We start from the raw sequence: 14487 nt of genomic DNA, 5'->3' as shown, positions 1-14487 counted from the left end.
TCTGACTGCATGTAGTCTAGACAGTGATGGATGATCTGCTCTCTGCTGCTGTATTGGCCCTTCTCCTCCTACTCTTCCTCCTCTTCTTGCTCCTCCTTCTAAACAGAAGTCCACCGTAAAGGCCCTCAGAGAGAGTCGAGGAAGGCTGTACAAAAACTAGACGTTGCTGATCCTATCAGCGACATGCCATGCTTCTGATGATTAGGGCCAGTCAATATTCCCTGTGTTTCCAATGGACAGTACTCGGCTAGCTTTGATAACCTTGAGGGACAGAGTAAAGCATATACTGTCTGTGGAATGTTACTTATGATGCAGTGAGGATTTCAAAGATGTTGATATTTTGCTTTCATTAAAGCATTTTTCATTAAAAAAGTCAACTGTGCCAGCATTCCATATCATTAATGTGCAGCACCGCATTAGTGATACCAGAGTCAGCTTTTCTTTTTGATTCATTTGGCACGTGGCTTGGCAGCTGTTTCATATTGGGAACAAAAGACCACTATTTCAGCCAGAAAGCTGTAGGTCAGGCATTTTTTCCCCCGTAGCACTTGCCATATGTTGACAGGTACGCGTGTGTGGATGACCGGCCTTGCTAATAAAGTTTTATTACAGAGGCGCTTTTAATATCGCAGCAAATCCAATCTGCTCGGGGGCCCAGCCGAGGCTGAGCCAGTGGAACAGCAGGTTGGGGGGGTCAGGGAAGTTGGCGAGAGGGGGAGGGGAGGGGGGGGAAGAGGGTCAGAGCAGGGGGGGTGCTCGTCCGTCAGAGCGACAAGCTGGAGATGCTCTCAAGCCATCTATAACTGCAAGTGACCTGTCATCAGAGACCATAAAGCACTTGAGATTAAATGAATAGATCAGAGAGAGAGGGGAGGAAGATAGTCTGCCTGTGGCCCTGCCTCTTTGTAACAGCCCCAACATAGGACTTTGTGCACACCTCCTCCGTGTTCCATGCTGTGCATGAGGGGCTGGGAAATGCCTCATTAAAGAGTGGGTAGAGGAAGGTGGTAAATCACGTCGGATTATAAATATGAATGTTTGCATGGCTTGTCAGTTTCTGTGGTTGATGTGCCATAAACACCTTTTAGACAAATTAATATTGCTTGTGGATATACGACTGTGTTCTGACTGGGGAATGTGCATGACATATTTCGAACTCAAAATATCCCCCCTTCTCTTTCCTTTTTTCTCTCTATCCCGCTCTGTTTTTTGTGCTCTCTCTTTTTCTCTCTCTTTTTCTCTCTCTTTGTCTCTCCCCCTCCCCTCCTCTGTCCCAGGCTCTACGCTGTGCCGGGATCTCAGGTTGTATTTGAGCAAGTGTTTCACACCAGGCTCCATGGACAGCCAGCTGCAGCAGGTGATTCGTGAGAACCTCTACCTCCGAGCAGTTCCCTGTAAGTTCTGATGTCACCTCAAGACCTAGTATTACTCTAGGTTCTGCTGTCACCTATAGATCCAGTACTAGGCACTTTAAGGCAAATACATCTGAAATTCTACTACCAATATGGTAAATGCTGCAGTATCCACCTGTTCTATCTTAGTTTTTGTCTACTAAGTGGAGTTTGTTCATGATCTTGGAGGGAAGATGCACCTGCCTCCAGGACAGTATTCTGGTGTTGATTGCTGCTCCAGCAGGGTCCTGGAAGCTCACCCTGACACCTCTGTGTGTTAGTATATTCAGCTGGTACTATATGTGTTGACTTAACAAAAATCTCACATCTCGCCTTAGCTTTGTCACCCAGTGCAGGTGAGACAAAGCACCTCGAAGAGTGTTCGTTACCATTTCCATGGCAACTGTTTGCCATGGAGGGATTCAGGTGGCTGAGCGGTGAGGGAATCGGGCTAGTAATCCGAAGGTTGCCAGTTCGATTCCCGGTCATGCCAACTGATGTTGTGTCCTTGGGCAAGGCACTTCACCCTACTTGCCTCAGGGGAATGTCCCTGTACTTACTGTAAGTCGCTCTGGATAAGAGCGTCTGCTAAATGACTAAATGTAAATGTAAATGTAACTGTTTGAATGCGCACACTGTTGCTTTTATCCTTGGTGACAGTGTCATCACTTCTCATCCTCTCTCCTGACCTCCCAACTTTGGCTCTGTCTGGAAATACTCCCTCCAGTTTAAATTCGCTCTCTTAACTTCCTTGTTTTTGTTTACTGGCTATAACCCCCTATTAAAATGGGTTGTCAACTTGTGTTGTCCAAAAATCAATTATTTATCTGTTTATAATATTTTCTGCTATCATAACCCTCTATCGGAGGGTATTATTGGGCCACAAGAGGATTGTGTGTGTGTATCAGGGCAGGGGGAGGACATGCACTGTGGCTGTATTATTCTGCTGTCATGGAGTATCTGGCATGGTCTAGTCTGGGCCAGCCCAGCCCCAGACAGTGGCAGTGTGGTGTTAATCTCATCAGGAAGTAGGTCATTTGGAGCAGTCTGCCACCATGCCACCTCACCTACCCCAACCCCATCCTCCTGACACAGGTCACTACTCCAAGATGAGGCCAGGATGGAAAACATTTTGTCTCAGTTGTGACGCACCATAAACAATGCCACTCAACCAGGCACACACATATGTGCTCACAGTCTCACACACTGACACTCACATCCACTATTAGTTGCTGATGGTGGGTATATTTCCCCAGTGTGCAGTAATACTTTCATCCATCCATTTGGTAATTAGATAGGAGGGCTGATGGCACAGCGCCACAGAGCATTGTGATCTTTAGTCTGGCAGAGGTTCCTGCATTGGCACTATAAATAAGCTGTGTGCTGGCAGATTAGGTGATCCTCCGCCATGTCTGCACGAGCCTGTTCCCTACTAGTGCTGCAAAAAACGGTCGTCATGACTCAACTTCCTGTTGCTCAGTGAATTCCTCTAAGTTGGAGTGACAGCGAGGCAAGCTCTGCCCCCGGCTACATAATCCTCTGAGCTGCTGGAGATGTCTCAGTAAGATGCTGCAGCCTTCCTGCCGTTCTCTTTACTAGCAGAATAACTCTTTATCCCGACAATACGTGTAATCCATTAGATCCTAATTCAACACCACATTGTGAATATGCTAGCAAGCTAGATAAAAGTGCGGTCATCAATGAAAAAGAAATGCATTTATCCCCCCAAAAAGTGAAGACCATTTCGCTTTTTTGTTTTGTTTTGTTGTTTTTCCGGGAGGAAGCAGCCATGGTGGATAAATCAGGAACTTGAAGCTGAGGAGTTCAACAGTGGCTCAGTGTGGCCCTCTTCAGGACCTACTGTACGTTCCTCTGATACAGTACTTGACTAGAGCGCTCTTGACTAGAATTTGATATTTACTTTACAAATGTAGAACCACTGAATGTACTGTAATTAATCTGATTAAGGTCTTAGGGACAAAAGCGACATGAATATAACCCAGTCTTAATGCTTGGACAGTACCAATGCATCGCTATGCAGGCCTGCATTAGTCTCAGATCAGTTTGTGTTTACAAAGTAACAGTAAATTAATGTTGTCTTGATGGATGGACATGAACTACATCAACAGACTGATATTTTCACCAACGTTAGGTGTCAAATGTAATATGTAGACCAGTGATATTTATTTAAAGTAATTTACAAAACTACTTTTTGTTTCTTTGTCGGAGATTATGAATTCTGTTTTGGGATCCTAAAACACTGAAACTGGTAATAATGACTGCATCTGTCAGGGGAGAGTTGGGATTAACCTGAAATCCCCTTATGTTTTTAAACAGACAATGTACTATGGTAATGTTGGCTAGAAACCCAGTTTATAAAAGCTCTCACACGATGAAAAGACATGAAAAATTGAAATACTTAAAAGAATTAGGCAAAGGCGTTCATAAATTATTCAGAGACATAATTAAATGAAAAGCTGATGTGTTTGTCTGTGCCAGAGGATGAGGGCACTTCTATCTAAAGGCTGTGGAACATATCACCACATATCCACATACTGTTCACATATATAGAACACGTCATCAGTTTACTGCTCTGTGTTCCTGGAGAACAGAACATCATGACCTATGTTTCTCAAATCCCCATCAGTGTGTGAGTCTCTCGACATGTCTCTGCGTGAGATGACTCCATGTCTAGGGGACTGTGACCGCTGAAGGAAGGAGTTGTCTCATTGTGTTTTGAATGACTCAGAGATCAGACATAAAGCAGTGGATCATGCAAAATGTCTGTGGCCCTCGGTGTTGTCAGGCTGTTCTCCTTACTGTAGGGATCATGTCTGTCTATCCACACAGCCATCTTGAATGGAAGCTCTCGCTTCGTGTTGATAAGGAGCCGCGTGTAATTACCCCTGCCACTATCTCTGCTCTCCCAGTGGGAGCCTTCCGTGTGTGTGTGTGCCTGCGGGGAGCATCAGGGGGAAAGATGTCAATAATCCAGCCTGTCACCTGCTGACATGTCATATATATATCTGTGAGGAGGCAGCATGGGTAATGAGGCCCTGCCTCCCTCAGAATCAGCATTAGAGAGAGTGGCCTGAGGACTGATGAAGAATGACACTGCCGTCAGAGGCTAGCGGATGATTTGCTATCACATGTTTAATTAGAGATAGAGTCTGCTCGTCTCCCACTGATTGAGGCGTATGAACAGACTTAGAGGAGAGAAGGGGCTGGGAGGATTTGTAGTCTGTCTAGGTCTGTGTTTCAGAGGGGGAAACTGTGTGTGTGTGTCTGTGTGTGTGTGTGGATGCCATTGTGGCTGGGAGTTCTGCTCTTGAGAGAGCAGTCCATTAATCATAGGTTTTATAGAGTAACTGGGCATGACTCCCTTCCATGGTTCCCTCTCAGCCATGATATGTGGTCCACAGGGAAGGAGATATGACCTTTGTTTGCGGTAGGTGTCATTTGTTTGTAAAATAATTTGTAAAATTCAAGGTTAAGATTGTTTTGTTTATTTTGGCCCTTTGCTATGTGTTCTATCATACGATCTTACCTGACACATTTGTTATAAACTCTGGAGAAGTCACTGTCTCAGTTGTAGACTGAAGGGCACGGGAGTTAGTTGTGATCTGAACCACAGATGTACGGTAATGTGTTATTCTCTGTTGGCACCCTACCTCACCCCCCCCCCCGCCCTCCCCCTTCAGGCACAACCAGACCGCCAAGGGACGGGGAGATCTCTGGGGTGGACTACAACTTTGTCTCAATCGAGGAGTTCTTTGCCCTGGAGGAGTCAGGAGCTCTGCTGGAGAGCGGCAAGTTCAAAGGTGAGGAGAGCTGTATGTGCTCTCTCCAAGGTCTACAAAGTGGTAGACTAATGGTGCAACATGGCAACTTACTGTCATGAACAACAATAATGTTAAATAAAGTTAAAGTATCCGCCTCCGGCTGGCTTATGGATATGGCACTGAGACTCAAACTTCAGCGTAGAAACACCATCTCCCAGGAGGCTCTACTAGGCATTTCTGCACGTTAATGACATCAGGTGTAGGATAGGCCCCTCTCCCACCCCAGACTCCGCCCCCCCAGCTGAGGGTTGGATCTCTTGCTCTGATTAAAAGACTACTGCAGATTTGCATCCATAATTCATAAGAATTTAACGGGCGCAATAAATGTCATCTTCACCTTGCCTTGCGTGTGACATTGATGGACGCCCTGCTACTGCAAAGCAATCAGGGGGACCAGTGGCAGAGCTTCAGAACAGGACCAGGATGGTGGCTGCTACTGTAACCTTGACGAGGTTCAGCAGCCTAATGTTTCACCCAGCACTGGTCTCCACAGCAGCATGGAGAGAGGGAAGGGATTTGTTTTGCTTCCAGAACAGATGGATAGACTTTAGGGAAAAAAAAGAATAGACTTTGCAGATCCCCATCGTGAGAGATAATCTACACGGGCTGCTGATGTGTTTGTTTTAAACAGAGATGCCTGGTGGAAATATGCTTGCCATGTGCCATGGGTTCTGTTTCGATCCCTGCCCTCTACACTAGATTCAGTCCCACATTTTCTGAGCAGCGCTTCTGTTTGGTATTGCTGCCACGCAATGTTGCTGTACAAAAAAAAGAAGTGAATACAGTGTATCGGAAATGCAAAAGGCACACATGGGTTTTGATGTGTTCATAACCCAACCCCCCACCCTCCCCCCCGCCGTTGTCTGGCGGTCTCCCAGGGAACTACTACGGCACCCCCCGGCCGGTGCACATCGGCCCAGAGAGCCCCCCCATCACCTACCAGGAGCACCGCAATCTGCTCAGGAACTTCCGCACGCGCAGCAAGTCCCTCAGCAACCTGGAGAAGGCTGCAGACGAGGGGGACGACAGCGAGGAGGACCGTGGCCTGGCAGGCAGGTGTCCCTCAGACAGACTGCTGCGTAAGACCACATGGGTGACCAAGTTTATACCACGTTCATAGTGCATTTGGCAGAGGCAATTTGTAGACTAGGAGTGATAGGATTGTACGGGTCCAACTCACTAAGGTAGTTAGACTGTAGGAGGAACGGGGACTATAGCAATACCCTTAAGGTTTTTTAGATCCAAAAGGTTTGACTGATTAACTTATCTTCCAGTAGAAGTAGAGTGGTAGTGCTAGCCAGGATCTGGAGACTCCATAGTCCCTCAGTCTGTAGCTTCAGACTTTGATACCCCAATGAATCAATCATTAGCATGATTAGTATGCTCCAGATTTAGTGGGGGTGTGGCCTCATCGATTTACTGATTTCATCCAGGGAGGGGTCAGCCTGCTGCCCAGATGCAAGCAGAGAGCGAGCCAGGCAGGGAGGCAGGCAGGCAGAGACACAGATAGGGCAGGGAGTGAGGCCAGGAAGGGAGGGCAGGGCCAGGGAAGGCTGAGGCAGGGAGGGTAAACATAAAGGCTCGTGGCAGTGAGCTGTCCATGGTCCTGACCGTTGCTGAGTCATCTCTGAGTCTGGGCAGGGGGGAGCTGGATGGACTGTGCAACACTGCATGTGCAGTGGAGCACAACCTCTCCCTCCTCCTCTTCTCGGAGATAACCAACAATATAGAGGACAGAAACAAGGGCAGTCAGGAAAAAGATGCTTATTTTCACCCAGCTGTCATTGTAGGATGCATGCCTCAGCCTCACTTCGACTGGGCAGGACAGAGTAGGATCTGCCCCCTGTTGGTTAAGGTCAGAGATCAGTCTATTTCTATATTTTCTAATTACAAAGCAGTTCTTTTTTCAGATTTAGAGGAGATTTCAGGCTATTTCCAAACTAATTTCAGATTAGTCAGCACTCATAACTGTTAAGCATGATATGACACGATTCATAGATTTTTTTTCAGCAACCTTTTCCAATGACCCATCCTCAGATTAGGACTCTATTCACCAGACATGATTGGTCTCTTTCCCTCTCCTCTTCTGTTTCAGGGGGCTCTGCGGGCATCAGGGGTGCGCCTCCTGCCCCCCTGTCCTCCCCCAGGGGCTCCAGTGGGGGGGATGGCTGTGCCATGGAGAATGAGGGCAGCAGCAGCAGCAGGTTGCAGGCAGTGATGTCCGAGAACTGGGAAGTGGCCTTCAGTGAAACAGGAGAGCCTTACTATATAGAGTGAGCCTGACCACTAAAGTGCTTGATTGCTATTCAAGACGTTTTGTAAAAATAAGCCCTATAAGTCTATTTCCAATGTGTTGACGTGATCATTGCTATTGTGATTTTGAGGAGGATGTTCTCTCTCTCTCTCTCTTTCAGTCACCACTCAAAGACCACCAGCTGGCAGGATCCTCGAGCCCAGAGGAGAGAGTCGGTGGACACAAACGAATGTGAGCCGCCTTTCACTTTCTCTGTGTCTCTCCCCCTCTCTGCATCTCTCTCCTCTCCCTCTCTCTCTCTCTGAGTCTTTCTCTGTGTCTCTCCCCCTCTCTGCATCGCTCTCCTCTCTCTCCCTCTCTCTCTCTGAGTCTTTCTCAGTGTCTATGTCTCTCTGCATACTGTAATTATAGAAACACTGTTGAAGAGTTCAAACGCGACAGAGCTTAATGAAGCATGTCTGTAGCCACATTAGTTAAGCTAGGAACCACAGACCTGGCTAGTTGACCTGTTAATAGACTTAAATTAAATCCAATAAGCTTTTTGTTGAATTCAGATGTGTTTTGATTTAGGCCAGAACAACTGGCAGGGTTCTACCTGTTTTGACTAGCCTGGCAGATGGCATGTGTTGGGCATGTGACTGACAACTTTCAGTCATCATTTTGTCATGCGATACATACAGATAAAATAAGTACAGCTTAATGTGATTTCTGATATATGTCCAAATAGTTGATTACTCAAGTGAAAGCAGCTCCATCTGTTGTAATGCCATGGAATAGGCTGGCCAAACTGAGTTGCAGTACACTATTATGGCCAACAGGGGGAAATGCAACTCAGTAACAGAAGGGGTTGCCTTGTGAAAGGCAAGCTGAGCCTCCTTCATGGGCCATTATGACAGGAAAAACACTTTGGCCGCATCAGTTCTATTTATTTCAAAATGTTTAGCACTAAGTGCCATCTGGTTATTGGTGCGTTGTTTCGTGTGGGTCTCTTGTTCCTTGGTCATAAAACCCCAACACATCTCTACTCACGTAACCCACCAACTCACTGCATCAGACTCTGCTAGTCTCACTACGCTTCACGGTGACATTTATATTCTGAGAACCGGAATTGCACACAGCTAAACTGAATCTCTTCTTGTGCTAAGCCTGTCCTCCTCAGTCTCTCTCTCTCTCTCTTGCTGTCTCTCCCTCTGGCTGTGTGTGTTGGTCAGTGGCAGGGTTTACAGCCCAGCCGGCAGAGCTCAGAGGCTTCTCCGTCCACACGCGGCTCTCCAAGGGCTCCAGGGGCTTCGGCTTCAACATCGTAGGGGGCAGCAGACCCAGGGAGTTCCTCCAGGTCTACAGCGTCACTCCAGGGGGGCCGTCTGCACTCAACACAGGTAGGAGAGCTGGTCAGGAGCAGCAGCATCCACCAACCGCTCATTGCCATCTCATGATGGATTGGAAAATGTTTGTTGCAAAGCCTTAAAGAGTAAACTGTAAGAAAGTTTGAAACCAAAAAATCACATTATTCTGGTGGTTCCTAGCTTGCAATTATTTTCGATGTGCAGTATTCAATAGGACTGCAGAGAAATGTACAGATGGATTGGAGCTTAAATACTGTTATCCTGAATTACTTAGAATGTTTTATGAGTTTCACACACAGTTATTGGTCAGCATCCAGAGATGGTGACAGACAGAATATTTGATTAATAATGTTCTAGTGACAAATGATTCCATGGAAAGTTTGCCCATACCGGCTAAACCATTTGCTATTGCCTGGAACACAATGTCTATCATTTCCAGATAGACTTTGTTTACAGCCTATACCCTTGATTTTTTCCATGTCTGGGGTCAGTGTGACGTCTTCAAACAGCTTGGAAAATAAACCGTCTCTTCTTGTTTTATAAGAACAGTGTTGTCTCTACAGATGTGATACTCTGTTTGCATTGATATTACATGTGACGACAGTTTGCTTTACAATCTACTTACAACTATCAATCTCCTTCTCTCTCTTGCTCTCTTGCTCTCGCTCTCGCTCTCTTCCCACTTGGATTAAAGTGGAGGGATTGTTTATTTCTCACTGAGTATATATCTCGATCGGTCTCTAATCCTAATGGCCATGTTGCCATAATCTAGCTATCATCACATAAAGCAACACACATCCATATGCATAGACACACACACACAGACACACATAAACAAGGACAGGCAGGCGCGCACTCACATCACCCACACATGCACATGGTGACAGGCATCACAGGCTCTCCTCAGAGAGGCTCTCACTTTCTATCTGATAATAGGCTGGGTTAGTGAGGGATTAGATGCCTGGATTAGAACACACTCACACGCACGCTCAAATTGAAATACACAAATAGTGTATGACTTATGAACCACATTGCCCTGTAACCTCTTCCCGGTAACGACTTCCAAGTAGAGGATTACTGTGCTCGAGAGATGTTGCTGGCAAAGTAGGTTACAGAAATGCCTTTGGTACTATATTTACAAAATGCATCAGGTTTACCCATATCATTCGTGCATTTGCATCAGAACTCCCTCTCTCCGTCCTCACAGCTGACATCCTGGTCTACATCAACGACACGTGTGTGCTGGGCGTGTCTCATAAAGAGGTGGTGGAGATGCTCAAGTTGGTGCCTGTGGGCCACAATGTGGACGTGGTGGTGAGGAGGGGCTACCCCATGCTGTACAACCCTGACGGCTGTCCCAAGCAGCCCCCTCCAAGGCTACCGGACAGCAGGGACCCCCTGCCGCCCCCCACAACCACGCAGCCCCAGCCTCTGCACCAGCGCCTACCTGCTCTCCTCCCTGCGCCGTCCCCCTACACCTCTGCTCAGCACCTCAACCTCAACGGGGTCTACCAAGGTGGCTACATGGGTTTAGGAGTGGGGTCGGGCTTGGATGCCAATGGAAATGCCCCCCTCCTAGCCCCCCGACTGCCCGCTCCCTCCTCCAGGCGCTCTAGTGCCAGCTTGGCACCCTCCACTGCGCCCTCACGCCCACCCCGCTCCCTGAGGGGCCTTCCCAGTCTGCAGCCCCTCGACAATTCCCTGGGTTGCCAGAGTGACAGTGAAGTGGTCTCCGCCCTCGGCTCACACAGGTAACACGGTTTATAGTATTTCAATTTATTTTCTAGATCATTGAATCACATGCAGAATGTCATACCTGTCCCTTATCTGTCTCTGTAGGGCATCGATGATTCGTAACCATAACAACAACACCCTGTCAGCTCCCCATCATGCCCAGCATTACGGTAACTGCAAGTCCTCTGAGAGTGACCTGTCCACCTGCACCCTCCCCGTGTCAAGGCTGCCCGTCCCCCAGTCCCCCCGGAGACCCTCCTCCTCACTCAGGGGGCCTAGGGGGGCTTACTCTCGCCTCATCAGACCCCAGACCCCTCCCACCCCTGACAGCCCACAAAACTCCTTCAATGGCTACCATGGCAACACCAGCGGCAGTGCCAGCCCCAGCAGCATGTCATCTCCGGGAGCAATGAGTTTGGGTAGTGGGGGTGGGGGTGGGGGTGAAGGGGAGTTGGTGCCCGTCGCCCTGGCCCAGAATGAGGGGGGAAGGGGGCTGGGCTTTGGTGTGACCGCGGGGGGCCAAGGCGGCCAGCTAGCTGTGGTCAAGAGGGTGTGGGACAGGAGGCAATGCTCCTCCCTACAGCCAGGAGACGTCATTGTCAAAATCAATGGAGCTGACATCCAGAGTCTCAGCTTTTCACAGGTACTGCATGTGAAAGGAGTAGAGAGAAAGACAGACATGTTGTGTTAAGTCTGCAAAATAACCGCTCAATATTTGTATTCATTTGTTCTTGTCCCAGGTTCAAAAGGTCCTTCAGGAACACACCAAACTAGGAGAGGTGGTCTTATTGGTTTACAGAGGGGGTAAGAGGAGGATTACTGTTAGACAAACACAGTTTGTTTGATTTTTTGCATCATTGATAAGGCCCTCTACAAACCTTTTATTTTCTCTTTCTTCTAGGCACCTACCATCCTTCCATCTCCCCCAACTCCATAAGAAGTCTGCCCCCACCTCTCCTCCGCCCCCCTCCTCCCCCTGCAGCCTCCGACAACCCTTCCCCACCAGCACGCACCCAGCCACTGTCACGCACTTCTGCAACTCCCCATGCCCCCGGCCACACCCCTGGACGGGGGCACTCCTCCCTGGTCCAGAGCACCAGCTTCCTGGAGTCTGTGCCTGTTACCCTCACCATGGAGCCCAAAGACTGGCAGAGTGTGGGTCTGGAGGATGAGGTAAAGAGAGGGGCAGCGGCCCCTGTGTCAGGACAGGAGGGAGTGGGACGGGCGCGCCTGCCCAAGGGATTTGAGGTGGAGTTGAAGAGGAAACCAGGAGAGGGCTTTGGATTTGTCATCGCTTCACAGGATGTGGAGAACGGCAAGGGTGAGAACCGAGCGAGTCACATGTCATACGACACATTCATCATGATGCATTGTGTTCTGCCATGCTCTGACAACTCGGGACGTTTCACAGCTGTTTTATTTGTAGTTCCCTATCATGTGTTACTGAAAAGGGTCAATTGGTCTGATAGCGAACATATTGTTCATGTTATCGGTTCTTGAAGCGATACTGATACCACAGTATATCCATAATGAGTCATGGAGCTTGTTAAACTGAGACAGACCCCCGTCTTTCCCATGGTTTTTGTATTCAGCATGGTGATCTTGAAACCACTGTTTTATGGGTTACCTACAGTACAACATACAGATTCAGCAGACTTGTACAGCGAGGATGACAGAATAGAAAGTGACCCCTTTTCAAGGGCTGTCCTGTTTCCATAACTTTAGTACCAAAGGCTTTTTGGGATATTTACGGGACTATGACACACCATGTCTTTAGAAATGTGAAGGCCCCCTAATGTTTCTACAGCAAATTCATTTGTTGTTGATGCCCCCATTGGATCATAAAGATGTAATATTGTCTCCCCCCGGGATTTTGTTCTGGACTCTTCCAGAAGGTGAGAACATCAGTCCCTGCTTTTGGGTGTGGATGTTCCGTGTTTTGTGGTGCAAACATCTGTATTGGGGTTTGTAGTGCGTGGGTGCGCTTGATTGATGTGTGTCAGAGTTGTGAGTGCATGCATGTCTACGCCACCCTCCTTGGAAATCGATGAAATCAATAGGCAGATTATCCGGAGTGAAGGGCTGCTGGCTCTGGGATATTAAGGCTAAGCTGCATCGGTTTTATTTGTGTCTGTTCTCTTTTCAAATCACCCTGTCAGCCCCAGATCCCACACACTATAACCTCTGGATGATAACCTGCCCCCTCTCAATACAGTCATGACACCTCTCTGCATGTGGTGCAATAGCCAGACCCCATACTGCTACTTTATGTCCTACCTGTGCAAGGAATAGCAAAACACCTGATCACCTATTAGACTTAAGTGTATTGAGCATCCGTGTGATAAATGACCTAGTCTTCTCTCACACCCCCCCCCCCCCTTCCCAGGCTCTCTGGGGATTGGCTTCCCTCTGTTCAATCCTCATGCAATTCAATTTGCTTCATGGACTGAGCTTACATGCATTAATGTTGTCATGGTAAGATTAAGGTTGTAGGTCTCCTCCTCTAACTCACTTTTTCTCTCTCTCTCTCTCTCTCTCTCTCTCTCTCTCTCTCTCTCTCTCTCTCTCTCTCTCTCTCCATCTCTCTGCAGTACAGACTCCCTCTGTCTCTGTGTCCTCATTCCTCCCTGCAGCTCACCCCTCTGACAGCTCCACCACTCTTCGCTCTCCTCAACACTCTCTTTTTACTCTCTCCTATCTCCCTCTCTGTATCTCTCCATCTATGTTTCTTTCCCCCCCCCCTCTCTCTCTCTTTCTCCCTAAAGCTCCCCCCCTCTCTCTCCCCTTTACTCTGCAGTAAAAAGATTCAGTCTGGTTTCACTAAAGATTAAAATACTCTCTCTTTCCCTCACACCCTCTGTCTCCCTGCATCTCTCTCTATCCACCACCATCCACTCTCTCGTTTTCTATCTTTCTCTCCCTCTATATTTTTCTCTCTCTCTTTCTCTCTATTTGTTTCTCTCCTTGCTCTCTCTCTCTCTCTCTCTCTCTCTCTCTCTCTCTCTCTCTCTCTCTCTCTCTCATCTGTTCTCTCTCCGCCCTCCTCTATCTAAAATGCTTTAGTGAGACGCTACACTGAACGTTTCCCCAGCAGAGAAACAACAGTGATCTGTTTTACTTCTTGGTTTTCTTCTATTGATCAGCTTCACATGCTTCTGGACCTCAGCATCTTCAGGCTGTCCTGCTGGAATATACAGTTTGACCTTTTTGCATGATATTCAAAGAGCCATGTTGGAAAGACTACAGTCTGCTTTGAAAACTGTGAAGGACTCCAAACGTAATTGTGGGCTTTTGTTGCCATTTAATGGACTGTTACGATTATGTGTAATCGTTTGTGATTTGATGTATGAAAGAGTGAGCCTTGCTGCTGTTCTGTAGGGGCATGTGCTGACTTTCTTATCAATTGGTAGCACTTTGATTAAGAATATTGTGTGCATGACGACTAATATAGAACATCTGTAGCAGGGTCGTAGATGGACATTTCGTCTTCAAGTGTTTTGTTCGACCACCATAGTTCAAACTGGTGCTCTGGGGTACTAGAAGAATGGTCAGATGCGTTTGGGATCCTACAAGTGGTATGATAGCGAGAGAGAGAGAGTAGGAGATAACGGTTGCTATCCCAAACAGGTGCAGACACTGCAGGAGTGGAGCAGGGGTGGTGGGAGGACGTCTGTGACAGCAGAGCTTTGCAGGTGCTTTAGAATTGGTAGTGGTAGTCATTTCCGTGGCAGGTGTAATGGTGCTGTCAGTTGCGATAGCCTGAGCAGCGGAACACAGCGGTTCAATTAGTTGCTGTTGTGTTGGCTGTAACGGGCAGGCAGCCGTCCCGTGGGGAATGTGACGTGACTGCAAATGAGTAACCCCTCGTAAGGTAGGGAGTCAGCCGCGCTCTCCCCTCTGCTGAGGGGAGGAGGTGGTGT

General features: G+C 47.9%; 1 protein-coding gene across 6 annotated transcripts in view; it reads left to right on the top strand.

Annotated features, from left to right (window-relative positions):
- LOC134018999 (membrane-associated guanylate kinase, WW and PDZ domain-containing protein 3) overlaps positions 1 to 14487 on the top strand; it is a 30632-nt gene that overhangs the window by 8887 nt on the left and 7258 nt on the right. For 5 of the 6 annotated variants that reach the window (XM_062459446.1, XM_062459447.1, XM_062459445.1 and 2 more), the window contains exons 3-12: positions 1278 to 1394; positions 5093 to 5212; positions 6112 to 6312; positions 7329 to 7506; positions 7648 to 7718; positions 8705 to 8866; positions 10041 to 10584; positions 10673 to 11210; positions 11308 to 11371; positions 11469 to 11888. In XM_062459446.1, coding sequence (XP_062315430.1) covers positions 1278 to 1394; positions 5093 to 5212; positions 6112 to 6312; positions 7329 to 7506; positions 7648 to 7718; positions 8705 to 8866; positions 10041 to 10584; positions 10673 to 11210; positions 11308 to 11371; positions 11469 to 11888 — 2415 coding nt within the window. Of the gene's footprint in view, positions 1 to 1277; positions 1395 to 5092; positions 5213 to 6111; positions 6327 to 7328; positions 7507 to 7647; positions 7719 to 8704; positions 8867 to 10040; positions 10585 to 10672; positions 11211 to 11307; positions 11372 to 11468; positions 11889 to 14487 lie in introns of those variants that run through there. The other variant, XM_062459448.1, reaches the window with a different exon arrangement.

The sequence above is a fragment of the Osmerus eperlanus genome, chromosome 4 (assembly GCF_963692335.1).
Source record: "Osmerus eperlanus chromosome 4, fOsmEpe2.1, whole genome shotgun sequence".
Classification (NCBI taxonomy): domain Eukaryota; kingdom Metazoa; phylum Chordata; class Actinopteri; order Osmeriformes; family Osmeridae; genus Osmerus; species Osmerus eperlanus.
This window is presented reverse-complemented; position numbering and strand designations above follow the sequence as displayed.